Raw genomic sequence first — 15,748 nt, forward strand, 5'->3', positions numbered from 1 at the left:
TAAAAGCATATTGGATTCATATCTTGGCCTTTTTGAAGGGTGGAGCACCCTGCCCGTTTTTTACCTGTTAATAGGTAAGCAGTAGAAATTGCCAACCTGCCCTTTTTTTTGAACAGTGCACTTTTCCAACCTGCTCCTTTTTAACCTGTTAATAGGTAGGCAGTAGAAATTGCCAACCTGCCCCTTTTTTTTGAACAGTGCACTTTTCCAACCTGCTCCTTTTTTACCTGTTAATAGGTAGGCAGTAGAAATTGCCAACCTGCCCTTTTTTTAACATCTTTTTTCACACCCTGACCACAGGTAGGCAGTGGAAATTGCCCATCTGCTCCTATTTTGTGAAATATATGTTTCCACCATCAATCAGTTAATGAACAACGACCAAAAAGATAAATACCTGTTTCACCTGATGTTATTTTCGCCCCTCAGTTCTTGAACCGTTCCACTACCCTATTCATTAAAGAAGGGGAGGAGCAGGTGATAGAGTTTCAGCTGGAAGAAGATCCTACTCTGTTCTGCCAGGGTAACTGTGAAATTCTTGTGCACATCAACATGGAGGAGAGGAAAAACAGCGCTGGTATTCTCAGGTGAGTTACAGGTCATTTTTCTCTGATTAATTATTATGCTACACCTGACCTTGTCACCTGGTCTTCAGAATGTGGTAAACCCAATATAATCTCGCAGATGATTTTCCTGTCTGGATTTGCCCAGCCCAACCCACTCCCCCTGGGGTTGTGTGAGTGAAATATTCATAAGTATGGCACAAAAATCCAATCAAATAAATACATAAATACGTAAATCCAATATATCATTATGAAAGATAGCAGTTTTAACCCTTTGTGACATGTGAGACCCCTGTGATTGACCATAGTTTTAAAAACTTTTAAAAACTTAGAATACGTGCAAAGAAGTAGAACTGAGCAGTATCTTGGACTGTTGTCAGAATGTGTAGCGTTGTATTCTGGGCGTAAATGCCCATGTGCTTGTGTGCGTCCTGCATATGACCCATTATGTGATTATGTACTGATGCGCCACGCGAAACAGCTCGCTGACTTATTCACACCTGCATTATTATACAGGCCCTGGAATCGCAAAGCGCTCTTAGGCTTAGGCTTAGGCTTATAAATGTGTCATTGGCTTAGGCTTAGGCTTAGGCTTAGCTTAGGCTTAGGCTTAGGTTTATAAATGTGTCATTGGCTTAGGCTTAGGCTTAGGTTTATAAATGTGTCATTGGCTTAGGCTTAGGCTTAGGTCAGAATTTGAATATCGATTTGAAATTGTTATTTCTGATGTAACAAGATCAAAATATTGCTTTACAACATAAATTTTGTACAATATAAAATTATTGTACAACGAAATTCAGCTAAAATAACTGAAAAGAACATACCAAACTTATTGATCCAAATTTTAACTGGTCTCCGATCACTTCATGATGTCTGGGTCAGGTATTCAAAATGAGTTAAACACCAAATTAAACCAGCAGATGGTCATGGGACTCTTTGGATTCATCTCACCATATGCCACTGTCGTATGAGGGAAATATTCATGAGTATGGCATAAAACTCCAATCAGATAAACAAATGAATAAACCTAATATATCAGTGCCCAGCGATAGGCTGCAAGAAAACTGGGCAAAAGCCAGGGGAATTCCATGGCCATCCGCTGACAGACCTTCCCATGTTTGACCGGTGAGGAAGCTAGAATGAACTGGCTGTGATGGCATTGTTGAAAGGATCCTGAGTCATTGTGCTGCTCTAACATGCCAACTACCAGGCCATGGGGGCCCCTCCTATGTTTACAAAGTGTCCCAGAGGTTGTGCACCATACTGATTTTCATTTTTTTCTGTGTTCCAGATTTAATACTGATTTTAAATTTTCTTCTCTCTTTCAGAGTTAATTATGGCTAATAAACTAACAGTACAAGAAAGAGTTGAATTGGTTTTTACGTTTGGAAGAGATGGGGCAACACACTGCTCTGTAGCTCAGCCTGGATGGTGCGCGGCTTCTGGGACACCCTGTATTAGTGTCCATGTTACTCTAAATTTGTATGTACTTGTATTGAGCTACAGCCTTGCTGCCAAATCTGTTATTTTTTTGTGTACTTCTATCGATTGTAGGTGCTCAATGAGTGGGCGTGTGATCTCTCAGCTGGTGGTCGGGGATCTGGGAGACGATGTCTGCGGAATCCGGCTGTCTGCCACGAACTGGAACCAGCGCCATCAGATCCCGATTCGCGGGCGAGTAGACAGTGTATACGATGGACAGCGAATCATTGACGTGACCCTTTCAGCAGAAAAACTGGAGGAAGGCGTCTCTGTCTATAGCTCTGTTGTCAGAGCTCTAACGGTGAGACCTTTATTCAGTCCTAAGTGGCATTGTTGTATCACTCCGCACTTCTGCAAAAAGCAAGATATATTGATTTAAGTCTGTCCTTCTATTTGTACTCCAAATTTTGTAAAATTTTGATAAAATTTTCTGTGCAGGTGCATTTTGTCAGACATCAGCATAAATTTAAAAACCATCCATTTTTGTGCTTAAATTTTGCTTATTTGACAATTCACTTGAATCTGATTGGTCGTCACAATAAATAGTCTCTATGAAGTCTCACATTTCCAATGAAATAAAAACTACCTCAGCAAATACCTGTCATCAGCGATGCCTCACAAAAGTTACTGTACTTAAAACCCCATCTCCATGAACAAATTTGGTCAAATTTGGACAGTAATTCTTTTCTTCCTTTGCTCAGATCTGTGGATGTGGGAATATTTTTCAGTAATCTTTTACTCATAGGTAAAAAGAGTTATTCCAACATTCAGTGCCGTGATTGCATTAAACTTCCTGTGACGTTAGAGCTCCAAGCCTCTGACAGCATGGTCCATAAAGCCCACCTCAGGGCTCAAATGTTTGAACACCTTTAACTCTTTTCCCGAAAATCTAAAAAAATAACTGAAAGTATGTTTGTGCATAGTTTCAAGTGGTCTTTTTAGTGATGCCTACTTCGATGTTTTGAGGTCTTTTCCTTTAAGAACAACAGGGATAGGGTTTACAATGATACGGTCATTTCCATTGGGCCTTCTGCATGTTAATTAGCCATCTGTACCAGATTTGTGAGGTAACCAGAGGTAGTAGATGGAAGGTCATGGACCTCTGTGCGAGGAGAGTATCCGCAGGCCTATCTATCAAAGGCTATTGCTATTGGCTGGCCTGAGAAACAACTGTTAGACTTGAATAAATTGGAATTCAGCGCTATTGTTGTCATTGTTTGCTGTGTCATTAGTAATTCATAAGAAATGAATGAAATGCGTATGTTTTGTTTGAAGTATGAACTGGTAAAATCACTAAGACTACACAGCAGAAAAAGTATTTACCTAAGTTTGAAATAAGTAAGTGGGAAAAGATAGCAGTTTTTTGAAATTGAACTCTTTTGTTGCTAAAAAAAAAAGTCTTACTGTTTCATGTGATTCGTCAGAAATATGACAAAGACTTTTGTGGGCATTAATTTGTTGACATTTGTTCTGGAAGGAATTTCTTAAATTCACAAAATGCTTGACTCCTCAATTTTCTCTTGTTGGTTATATTCTCTAAATAACTCTTTGAAGCTTTTTTCACACCCAAATGTCATAGTAAATGTAATCAAAAAGTCTAACATTTCCAACGAGTCACATGGCCGGTACAGTAGAACTTTGTTTACCGTTTATAGCGATAAAGATTTCAAACTCGAAACTCATCTTTTGTGATATTTTTATGTAGGTGTATGTGGAAGATGAGGAGAAGAGTTACGGGACTTGCGCTGTACTGAATGATCCTCATATTGTCACCACAGACGGCAGGTGAGTAGGGTTTGTACAGGGCTTTGAAAATCTTGAACCCAGGCTGTGCAAACCTAAACATTGAGGGTTTTTCATATTCACCCAAGTAAAATCTGCAAGGAGTTTTGAGGGAGTTGTGTTAATATAAAGTTGTTTTTTTTAAGCAGGCAGTCATAGATATTTAGCAATTCTCAGAGAACTTCAGTTGTTTGCGGCAAACTTAATTTTATAAATCTATATAAATCTTATCCTTTTCAGATATTTCAATGTGTTCTACGAAGGAGAGTTCATCTTACTCAAGCACAAAACACTACCATATAGGGTAAGGCTGACTTTATGTAAACTGGAAGATAAAAAAGAAGTGATTGGAAGATGAAATGGTTTTAACAAAAGATGGAAGTGACTGGAAGATAGAAAAAGTTTCAAAATGTAGCCTAATTTATATTAAAGAAGAAAATTGTTTGTTATTTATTTCACTATTGTTCTCGGTAACTTAAATAACACTAACTAATACAGGAGAATTTGTACAAACAGAGCATACATTGGATTTATTATATCTAATTTTTGTCTGTATTAAATTCACTGTGAATAAAGGTAGACATTTGAGTGTTATGTGTGTGAAATTCGCATGTTGCTGCAATAGCTTGAAAATGAAGGAATGAGATGTTTTTCAGTCTATAACCACTTGTTCACTTGCTGGCCAATATCTGTGGTCACTGACTCATTTAATCTCTCACTCGCTCTCCCATCTCTGTGGTTAGTCAGTAGCAGCTCTCTCAAACTCGCTGTCCCATCTCTGTGGTCAGTCAGTAGCTGCTCTGTCACTCGCTCTCCCATCTCTGTGGTCAGTCAATAGCCGCTCTGTCACTCGCTGTCCCATCTCTGGTCAGTCAGTAGCCACTCTGTCACTCGTTCTCCCATCTCTGTGATCAGTCAGTAGCCGCTCTGTCACTCGCTGTCCCATCTCTGTGGTCAGTCAATAGCTGCTCTGTCACTCGCTGTCCCATCTCTGGTCAGTCAGTATCTGCTCTGTCACTTGGTTTGCCATCTCTGTGGTCAGTCAGTAGCCCCTCTGTCACTCGCTGTCCCATCTCTGTGGTCAGTCAATAGCCACTCTGTCACTCGCTCTCCCATCTCTGTGATCAGTCAGTAGCCGCTCTGTCACTCGCTGTCCCATCTCTGGTCAGTCAGTAGCTGCTCTGTCACTCAGTTTCCCATCTCTGCGGTCAGTCAGTAGCTGCTCTGTCACTCGGTTTCCCATCTCTGTGGTCAGTCAATAGCCACTCTGTCACTGGCTGTCCCATCTCTGTGGTCAGTCAGTAGCCACTCTGTCACTCGCTCTCCCATCTCTGTGATCAGTCAGTAACAGCTCTGTCACTCGCTGTCCCATCTCTGGTCAGTCAGTAGCTGCTCTGTCACTCGGTTTCCCATCTCTGGTCAGACAGTAGCAGCTCTGTCACTCGGTTTCCCATCTCTGTGGTCAGTCAATAGCCACTCTGTCAATTGCTCTCCCATCTCTGTGGTCAGTCAGTAGCCACTTCGTCACTCGCTGTCCCATCTCTGGTCAGTCAGTAGCTGCTCTGTCACTCGGTTTCCCATCTCTGTGGTCAGTCAATAGCCGCTCTGTCACTTGCTCTCTCATCTCTGTGGTCAGTCAGTAGCAGCTCTGTCACTGGCTGTTCCATCTCTGTGGTCAGTCAGTAGCCACTCTGTCACTCGCTGTCCCATCTCTGTGGTCAGTCAGTAGCAGCTCTGTCACTCGCTCTCCCATCTCTGTGGTCAGTCAATAGCGGCTCTGTCACTCGCTCTCCCATCTCTGTGGTCAGTCAATAGCCACTCTGTCACTCGCTCTCCCATCTCTGTGGTCAGTCAATAGCCACTCTGTCACTCGCTGTCCCATCTCTGTGGTCAGTCAATAGCCGCTCTGTCACTCACTGTTCCATCTCTGTGGTCAGTCAGTAGTCCCTCTGTCACTCGCTGTCCCATCTCTGTGGTCAGTCAGTAGCAGCTGTGTCACTCGCTGTTCCATCTCTGTGGTCAGTCAGTAGTCCCTCTGTCACTCGCTGTCCCATCTCTGTGGTCAGTCAGTAGCAGCTGTGTCACTCACTGTTCCATCTCTGTGGTCAGTCAATAGCCACTCTGTCACTCGCTGTCCCATCTCTGTGGTCAGTCAGTAGCAGCTGTGTCACTCGCTGTTCCATCTCTGTGGTCAGTCAGTAGTCCCTCTGTCACTCGCTGTCCCATCTCTGTGGTCAGTCAGTAGCAGCTGTGTCATTCGCTCTCCCATCTCTGTGGTCAGTCAATAGCCGCTCTGTCTCTTGGTTTCCCATCTCTGTGGTCAGTCAATAGCCACTCTGTCACTCGCTGTCCCATCTCTGTGGTCAGTCAGTAGCAGCTCTGTCACTCGCTCTCCCATCTCTGTGGTCAGTCAATAGCCACTCTGTCACTCGCTGTCCCATCTCTGTGGTCAGTCAGTAGCAGCTGTGTCACTCGCTGTTCCATCTCTGTGGTCAGTCAGTAGTCCCTCTGTCACTCGCTGTCCCATCTCTGTGGTCAGTCAGTAGCAGCTGTGTCACTCGCTCTCCCATCTCTGTGGTCAGTCAGTAGTCCCTCTGTCACTCGCTGTCCCATCTCTGTGGTCAGTCAGTAGCAGCTGTGTCACTCGCTCTCCCATCTCTGTGGTCAGTCAATAGCCGCTCTGTCTCTTGGTTTCCCATCTCTGTGGTCAGTCAATAGCCACTCTGTCACTCGCTTTCCCATCTCTGTGGTCAGTCAATAGCAGCTCTGTCACTCGCTGTCCCATCTCTGTGGTCAGTCAGTAGTCGCTCTGTCACTCGCTGTCCCATCTCTGTGGTCAGTCAGTAGCCGCTCTGTCACTCGCTGTCCCATCTCTGGTCAGTCAGTAGCTGCTCTGTCACTCTGTTTCCCATTTCTGTGGTCAGACAGTAGCAGCTGTGTCACTCGGTTTCCCATCTCTGTGGTCAGTCAATAGCCGCTCTGTCACTTGCTCTCTCATCTCTGTGGTCAGTCAGTAGCAACTCTGTCACTGGCTGTTCCATCTCTGTGGTCAGTCAGTAGCCACTCTGTCACTCGGTTTCCCATCTCTGTAGTCATTCAGTAGCAGCTCTGTCACTCGCTGTCCCATCTCTGTGGTCAGTCAGTAGCCGCTCTGTCACTCGCTGTCCCATCTCTGTGGTCAGTCAGTAGCCTCTCTGTCACTCGGTTTCCCATCTCTGTGGTCAGTCAGTAGTCGCTCTGTCACTCGCTGTGCCATCTCTGTGGTCACTCAATAGCCACTCTGTCACTCGCTCTCCCATCTCTGTGGTCAGTCAGTAGCAGCTGTGTCACTTGCTCTCCCATCTCTGTGGTCAGTCAATAGCCGCTCTGTCACTCGCTGTCCCATCTCTATTGTCAGTCAATAGCCACTCTGTCACTCGCTCTCCCATCTCTGTGGTCAGTCAATAGCCGCTCTGTCACTTGCTGTCCCATCTCTGGCCAGTCAGTAGCTGCTCTGTCACTGGCTGTCCCATCTCTGTGGTCAGTCAATAGCCGCTCTGTCACTCACTCTCCCATCTCTGTGGTCAGTCAATAGCCACTCTGTCACTCGCTCTCCCATCTCTGCGGTCAATCAATAGCCACTCTGTCACTCACTCTCCCATCTCTGTGGTCAGTCAGTAGTTGCTCTGTCACTCACTCTCCCATCTCTGTGGTCAGTCAGTAGCTGCTCTGTCACTCGCTGTCCCATCTCTGTGGTCAGTCAGTAGCAGCTGTGTCACTCACTGTCCCATCTCTGTGGTCAGTCAGTAGTGCCTTTGTCACTCGCTGCCCCATCTCTGGTCAGTCAATAGCCGCTCTGTCACTCGCTGTCCCATCTCTGACCAGTCAGTAGCCGCTCTGTCACTCGCTCTCCCATCTCTGTGGTCAGTCAATAGCCGCTCTGTCACTCACTCTCCCATCTCTGTGGTCAGTCAATAGCCACTCTCACTTGTTTACTCAGTCACCCCCATCTCTTTGATCAGGTCCACACAGTGTTCCAGCAATGTTCTCTCTACGGCGTGAATGCCAGCTGCACATGCGCTGTCGCTGTTCAGTCGGGTGATGACATTTTCGTTGTCAGTCGTTGCCGCTTAAGGGAGGCTCGTGAGGCCCTTGCAAAGGGACTGGGAGTCTCACCTGATGACATCCCGGCCATGGTGGTCAGACTTTGGGTCAATGGAGAGATGACACAAAATACGAGCATAGCCACCAGATTCAGTGGCAAGCAGTTTGATGTAAGTAACTGGATTACCTCCCCTGGATTACCTCCCTTGTCATGCCATAGCAGCGAAGGCATCATGTGAGATGTGGTTTTTTAATGGGTAAAATTACGAGAGTGGAACCTGACCTCCGGTGAAATTTGTAGTCTATAGATTATGTGGTGACTGTAACCACTGAGCCACTGAGAATTTTAAATGAAGTTTGCATGAATTGTGTTGTTGCCAGTGTCCTTCATTTGTTAAAAAAAGTCATCTGTTTACACAACAACAGTTTACATAAAGTTGTAACGCCTCTCTACAATTGACCTTTTAATAATGTAGGGGGTACATGTTTCAGTGGCTTCCATGCATATTCGTTTCCTCTAATTTTTACATTAGAAATTTTTAATTAATTGTACTAGTACTTCTTCATCAGAGTGGAGATGTTCTTTAAGGTTTGCTGAATGTCTGACTTCTTGCATAGTTCTCATTATATTGTGTTGTTAAGGGCACCACTCAAATTAAGATAGAAATATTAGATTTAAATAGAATTCTCAAATTTAGATAGAATTCTCTTGATTGCAAAAGTGCATGTACAACTTTGTTGACAAAGGCAATATTTGTGCAAAAAGACGTTCTTGTACAATCCTTGACAAATATTAGGACATAAGTGTTTTGTGTAGCACTGATCATGACACAAACTGTCACATTTCCCACCCTCAGATTACCCTGCCCCATGGGGCTCTGGTGCAGATACAAGCTACAGAAGATTTCTTCAATGTCTGGATAAATCCTTCAGTGTTAGACCGTGACAACACAGAGGGTGAGTACACATTCTTTTGTGGAAGATGTGACAATTTTGTGACTAATGATATGTAGATAAAGGTAAAAAATAATTAGTTTAAAAGGGGAAAAAAAGAACTTTATGGAAATCAGTGTTTTCTCCTAAATTTTCACAGTAGGGAAAATGAGTATGATGGGAAAATTGATCACGTTTTTGGTTGAGTTCATCACTGATATTCTGGTGACATCTTTTACAATTTCAGGATTGTGTGGGACGTACAATGGGAATGTGTTTGACGATCTTTTGTTCCGAAATGGAACAGATTTCTCTACCTTAATTGATGGTGACCCATTGCGAGCCATCTATCCAAACGAGATGTCAAAATCCTGGAGGTAAAGTTCAGTTGGTTGTCTGTTGAATGTTGGTGTAAACAATGTATGAGATAGTGGACATATTATTAGGGATGTAGAATCTATGAATGATGTCATGTTCCTCTTAGTTTTCTCAGAAGTAGCACGACATATCATAGTTGTCAAAATAGGACTTGATTTCATAATTTCTAGATTGTGGACTTAGAGTAAGCCACACCAGTTTTAATTGTTGTTTTAAGGGCAGAATAAATATTTTTTTATAAATATATGTTTCCTGTTGAGGACATATTTACATGATTGGAAAGACTAGAAAAACAGTAATATCATAAAAGACATGGAGATATGAGAAAAGAAAAAGGTGGATTTTCAGTTTTATTTTTGTTTCATTTTTAAGCTATCAGATTTTTTAGCATTGGTTCGCCTGTAGAACACAAAATAAAATAGATTTCACCTTAGTGTAATGAATAATCAGATGCCTCTGTGATATCTTCTTCTGTCATATGACTGATGGAAGCCTTGAGTGAGCCTTGGCCAAGTAGTAAATGTGCTTGCTTTTTAGTTGTGCGGACACACAAGATCTGAGTTCTGTCTCGTTCTTGAACAGTTTTCATTGTTCTGGCAGCCTTGGTGATAATGGGCAGTTTTATGGTTCTCTCCCATGTAGTCTTACATGAAGTTCATTTGGAGGTCACTTACTTTCTATCAGCATGTTACGGATGGAAGAATCTGAAACATGTGGTAAATTACAAAAGGTTGATGCCAGACTCTAGCCAATTTGGTTTCCTCCACCCATAAAACTGGCTGTCATTGTTTATGGGGAAAAATTCTTGGATATAACATTAAAGAACAATGAAATGAACAAAATAAATGTGTAATATCTTTTTCCGCTGTTCTAATTGATCACCTGATGCTCATTAAACTGATTATATTATTTTGCTACTCTTTGCAATAACTGTTCTCATTCTGAAAACAATTACATGTGAGCAGTATTATTAATATTATATTATTATTATTATTAATATATAACATACATATGTGAATGTATACATGCTTGGGGTTTAACGTCGTACTTAACAATTTTTCAGTCATATAATGATAAGGAGTCATTAGGTACATATACTGTGCCTTCTTGTGGCAGGATCCATGCTTCCAAAGTTGTATCATGCCGAAGACAACAGGCGTGACGCCACACCCAGTCACGTTATACTGGCACCTGGCCAACCAGGTATTGTTTCCTTGTTGAGTGCCAAGTGAGGCAGCAACAAATGGACCATTTTAAATGGTCTGTGGTATGACATCACCTGGGTTTGATCCCAGGGTCTCCTGACTCTGAGGCGGACACTCTAACCATTAGGCGACCAAAACGAGTGTTAACATTATAGATATTATTTTTATTGTTACATCTTGTAGAAGGAGGTTTTTACAATGTTGGAAATATTTTAGTTAACAGTTACTTGGTCATAAATCTGTAGCCTAGCGAATACATGTATTGTATCCCTAATTCTGTGGGCAAATATAAAATATTCAAACATTTGTAATGCTGGTTCATATTGTGTCACAGAGTAACTTCAGAGGAGTCCTTACTGGATGGCGTGCCCGAAAAAACTGTTACCATGGAAACCCATTGCACATGCCCTGGACCAGAGATGATGAGAACATATGGTGTAATGAGGAGATGTGCTGCTAATCTACTGGTCGAGTCCTGCAACCTAGAAATGGGTGAGTATAGTTGAAGAAATGCTTTGATTTATTTATTTGAATGCTGTTTTACACTGTACGCTTTGATTCAAAATGTTGTTTTTATTACTGCCAGCGGAAAGTCTAGTATAAACTCATCATTTCTTTACACAAACATTATTTTGAGCTGCTCTCTACAATTACATGTAATTCAGCACCATGAGAACTGCAATGCAGGATTTGAAGAAGTGGGCAATTATTGACCCTATAAGGGCAGGTCCTGACCAAATGGTTAACATTTTAACATTTTTAATCACTACCACAAACAAGTTCTAGTTCAATACCAACCTGGGACAGAAAATCATGGAGGTTCCCATGTCTGCACTATTCTTAGGGGGGTTTTGTGGCAAAAAGCTGTCCTCAAAGTGTGGATTAACATTGGGGTGGTCTTACACGAAGTTTGTGGAGATAGCATGCCTTCCACCAATATGACAACCATCGGCACACTGTATGTCACATGTGCGAAAGTTTGTCAGTTTCATTGTCTGCTGCTCTTTTTCCCAACAATCAACAAATACAGTATCAAATATGCGTTCTCTGAATCTGAAATAAAACAGATCTATTAAGATATATGAAGCACTGGTATTTTGCCTGTCTTAGCTCTTCTGCAATTTCAACTTTGTTAAAATCCCACGGTTCATTTCCAATCTGCTTTAGCATCTGAGCCAGATGCATGAAACCATCACTTTGTTTAGGCCACACAAAGTCAGCCAGTTCATAATTTTTTTGCCTGCTCATGTATGCTGTAGATCCTGAAATTCAGGAAATGACAACAAAGGACTTCCTGGTACGTGCAGCTTCTCAGGTGGTTGTCAGGCGGAAAAGACGTGCAGCTGCGGTTGAACCGCTTCTGGACCAGCTGGATGTTGATTATAATTATGAACCACAGGTAATTTGAAGCTTATAACTACCAAGTAGATCTAGGATACATCACCATACTCCAGTACAAAGAATCATGTAAAGTCTTTCTTTCATACCTTTAAAACTATGCAATAATCAAGACATACAAATGTGAACACTGTGTGTGAGAATCTGACTTGATCTTTCAGTACATGAGACATTTATAGTGATAAAGTCAACCAGAAATGGATTTTGATATTCCAACACCTAGATGCTTTGGCAACTGCTTTTGGAGTGATTCTTATTTTTATTGCACATCATTGCATCCACTTTTTTTCTTTTACACCTTTAACTTATGCATACACCTGTATGAATTTCTGCCTGATGATTCATTTGTCTGTCTCTTTCTTTGTCTATTTCATTTTTTGTGTCCTTGACTCCTGACTCCGCGTTCCTAAACATTGTACATGTATTTGTCTCTTCCTTTGTTGTGGTTGTGATGTGGCTGAAGTAATGTAATGTTGTTGAACCCCAGTTATTCAGTCTGTTTGCCCACCTGGGAAGTCCCTTCTGTCCTTTGACTGTTTCTTTTGCTTGTCTCTTCCTTTGTTTCTTTTCGTTTGGAATTGTCAACTATCCTTTGTCTCTTCCTTTGCCAGGAAATTATATGTTCCTTGTGTGTCTCTTCCCTTCCCTTTCAAGATCTTCCCTTGCCTATCTCCTCTATTGTTGATTTGTTCCTTTTGCGTTTCTTTTCCAGTGTCTCTTTTTCTTTGTTTATTTCATTTATTCTGTGTCTCTCCTTGCATGTCTCTTCCATTACCTTTCGAGTCTCCTCCATTGTTGATCCGTTCCTTTTGCATGTCTCTTCCATTGTCTCTTTTCCTTTGTTTGTCTCCTCTATTCTGTATATGTTGCTTGCCTGTCTCTTCTATTGTCAATCTGTTCTTTTTGCTTGTTTTTTCCATTGCCTGTTTTCTTTTGTATGTCTCATCTATTCTATGTCTGTCCCATACATATATCTTCCATTGCCTTTCATGTTCTTCCTTTGCCTGTCTCCTCTGTTGTCATTCTGTTCCTTACCTGTCTCTTCCATTACCTCTCAAGATCTTCCTCAGACTGCCCTTCTTACTTGCCTGTTCCTTTGTCTCTCTTTTCCTTTGCATTGTTGCATGTATACCACTGTCTGTTCAGATGCAGGTTTCTTCCATTGTCTCACTGTTCCTTTCTCTGATTCTGCCTTTCTAAGTGTGTTCCTTTTTCTATTCCAATGTCTTTTCCTTTATCTGTTAAGGGTTGGTCTTGGTATGGCCACATAGATATCTCAGTTTGTCTGAGGATAATAGGTGTATAGGTACACATGTAATTGTGTCTTCTACAGAGCTATTTTGCCTGGCCAACAGCAAGTGGGTGGACTGAAGAGAAAGCCAGAGAATACTGTGAGAACTACCTGAATCAGACGTCTCACCTCACGACTTTGTGTTCCCAGCTGGGTAACTTCCAGTACCAGACAGAGATGAGAGCCTGTATTGAGGATATACAGGTGAGTGTGAGGATTACCTTAACATGACATCTCACCTGGCGGTTCTGTGTGGTCAGCTAGGTAACTTCCAGTACCAGACAGAGATGAGAGCCTGTATTGAGGATATACAGGTGAGTGTGAGGACTACCTTAACATGACATCTCACCTGGCAGTTCTGTGTGGTCGGCTGGGTAACTTCCAGTACCAGACAGAGATGAGAGCCTGTATTGAGGATATACAGGTGAGTGTGAGGATTACCTTAACATGACATCTGACCTGGCAGATCTGTGTGGTCAGCTGGGTAACTTCCAGTACCAGACAGAGATGAGAGCCTGTATTGAGGATATACAGGTGAGTGTGAGTATTACCTTAACATGACATCTGACCTGGCAGTTCTGTGTGGTCGGCTGGGTAACTTCCAGTACCAGACAGAGATAAGAGCCTGTATTGAGGATATACAGGTGAGTGTGAGGACTACCTTAACATGACATCTCACCTGGCAGTTCTGTGTGGTCGGCTGGGTAACTTCCAGTACCAGACAGAGATGAGAGCCTGTATTGAGGATATACAGGTGAGTGTGAGGATTACCTTAACATGACATCTGACCTGGCAGATCTGTGTGGTCAGCTGGGTAACTTCCAGTACCAGACAGAGATGAGAGCCTGTATTGAGGATATACAGGTGAGTGTGAGGACTACCTTAACATGACATCTCACCTGGCAGTTCTGTGTGGTCGGCTGGGTAACTTACAGTACCAGACAAAGATGAGAGCCTGTATTGAGGATATACAGGTGAGTGTGAGGACTACCTTAACATGACATCTGACCTGGCAGATCTGTGTGGTCAGCTGGGTAACTTCCAGTACCAGACAGAGATGAGAGCCTGTGTTGAGGATATACAGGTGAGTGTGAGGATTACCTTAACATGACATCTCACCTGGCAGATCTGTGTGGTCAGCTGGGTAACTTCCAGTTCCAGACAGAGATGAGAGCCTGTATTGAGGATATACAGGTGAGTGTGAGGACTACCTTAGCATGACATCTGACCTGGCAGATCTGTGTGGTCAGCTGGGTAACTTCCAGTTCCAGACAGAGATGAGAGCCTGTATTGAGGATATACAGGTGAGTGTGAGGACTACCTTAGCATGACATCTGACCTGGCAGATCTGTGTGGTCAGCTGGGTAACTTCCAGTTCCAGACAGAGATGAGAGCCTGTATTGAGGATATACAGGTGAGTGTGAGGATTACCTTAGTATGACATCTGACCTGGCAGATCTGTGTGGTCGGCTGGGTAACTTCCAGTACCAGACAGAGATGAGAGCCTGTATTGAGGATATACAGGTGAGTGTGAGGATTACCTTAGCATGACATCTGACCTGGCAGTTCTGTGTGGTCAGCTGGGTAACTTCCAGTACCAGACAGAGATGAGAGCCTGTATTGAGGATATACAGGTGAGTGTGAGGATTACCTTAACATGACATCTGACCTGGCAGTTCTGTGTGGTCAACTGGGTAACTTCCAGTACCAGGCAGAGATGAGAGCCTGTATTGAGGATATACAGGTGAGTGTGAGGATTACCTTAACATGACATCTCACCTGGCAGTTCTGTGTGGTCAGCTGGGTAACTTCCAGTACCAGACAGAGATGAGAGCCTGTATTGAGGATATACAGGTGAGTGTGAGGATTACCTTAACATGACATCTGACCTGGCAGTTCTGTGTGGTCAGCTGGGTAACTTCCAGTACCAGACAGGGGCCTCCGTGGCTCAGTCCGTTAGCGCGCTAGCGCAGCGTAGTGACCCAGAAGCCTCTCACCAATGCGGTCGCTGTGAGTTCAAGACCAGCTCATGCTGGCTTCCTCTCCGGCCGTACGTGGGAAGGTCTGCCAGCAACCTGCGGATGGTCGTGGGTTTCCGCCGGGCTCTGCCCGGTTTCCACCCACCATAATGCTGGCCGCCGTCGTATAAGTGAAATATTCTTGAGTACGGCGTAAAACACCAATCAAAAAAAAAAAAAAAAAAAAAAAAAATCCAGTACCAGACAGAGATGAGAGCCTGTATTGAGGATATACAGGTGAGTGTGAGGATTACCTTAGCATGACATCTCACCTGGCAGTTCTGTGTGGTCAGCTGGGTAACTTCCAGTACCAGACAGAGATGAGAGCCTGTATTGAGGATATACAGGTGAGTGTGAGGACTACCTTAGCATGACATCTGACCTGGCAGATCTGTGTGGTCAGCTGGGTAACTTCCAGTTCCAGACAGAGATGAGAGCCTGTATTGAGGATATACAGGTGAGTGTGAGGATTACCTTAACATGACATCTCACCTGGCAGATCTGTGTGGTCAGCTGGGTAACTTCCAGTACCAGACAGAGATGAGAGCCTGTATTGAGGATATACAGGTGAGTGTGAGGATTACCTTAACATGACATCTGACCTGGCAGATCTGTGTG

The 15,748-nt window shown here is 43.2% G+C and overlaps 1 protein-coding gene across 1 annotated transcript in view; it reads left to right on the plus strand.

The window, feature by feature from the left end:
* Positions 1-15,748, plus strand: part of LOC135476426 (uncharacterized) — a 58,229-nt gene that overhangs the window by 32,055 nt on the left and 10,426 nt on the right. Inside the window, exons 24-33 of the mRNA XM_064756453.1 lie at positions 427-584; positions 2,115-2,343; positions 3,748-3,827; positions 4,065-4,128; positions 7,826-8,077; positions 8,765-8,864; positions 9,088-9,217; positions 10,758-10,915; positions 11,683-11,822; positions 13,155-13,316. Of these exons, the coding sequence (XP_064612523.1) occupies positions 427-584; positions 2,115-2,343; positions 3,748-3,827; positions 4,065-4,128; positions 7,826-8,077; positions 8,765-8,864; positions 9,088-9,217; positions 10,758-10,915; positions 11,683-11,822; positions 13,155-13,316 (1,473 nt within the window). The remainder of the gene's footprint in view (positions 1-426; positions 585-2,114; positions 2,344-3,747; positions 3,828-4,064; positions 4,129-7,825; positions 8,078-8,764; positions 8,865-9,087; positions 9,218-10,757; positions 10,916-11,682; positions 11,823-13,154; positions 13,317-15,748) is intronic.

The sequence above is a fragment of the Liolophura sinensis genome, chromosome 10 (assembly GCF_032854445.1).
Source record: "Liolophura sinensis isolate JHLJ2023 chromosome 10, CUHK_Ljap_v2, whole genome shotgun sequence".
Taxonomy (NCBI): domain Eukaryota; kingdom Metazoa; phylum Mollusca; class Polyplacophora; order Chitonida; family Chitonidae; genus Liolophura; species Liolophura sinensis.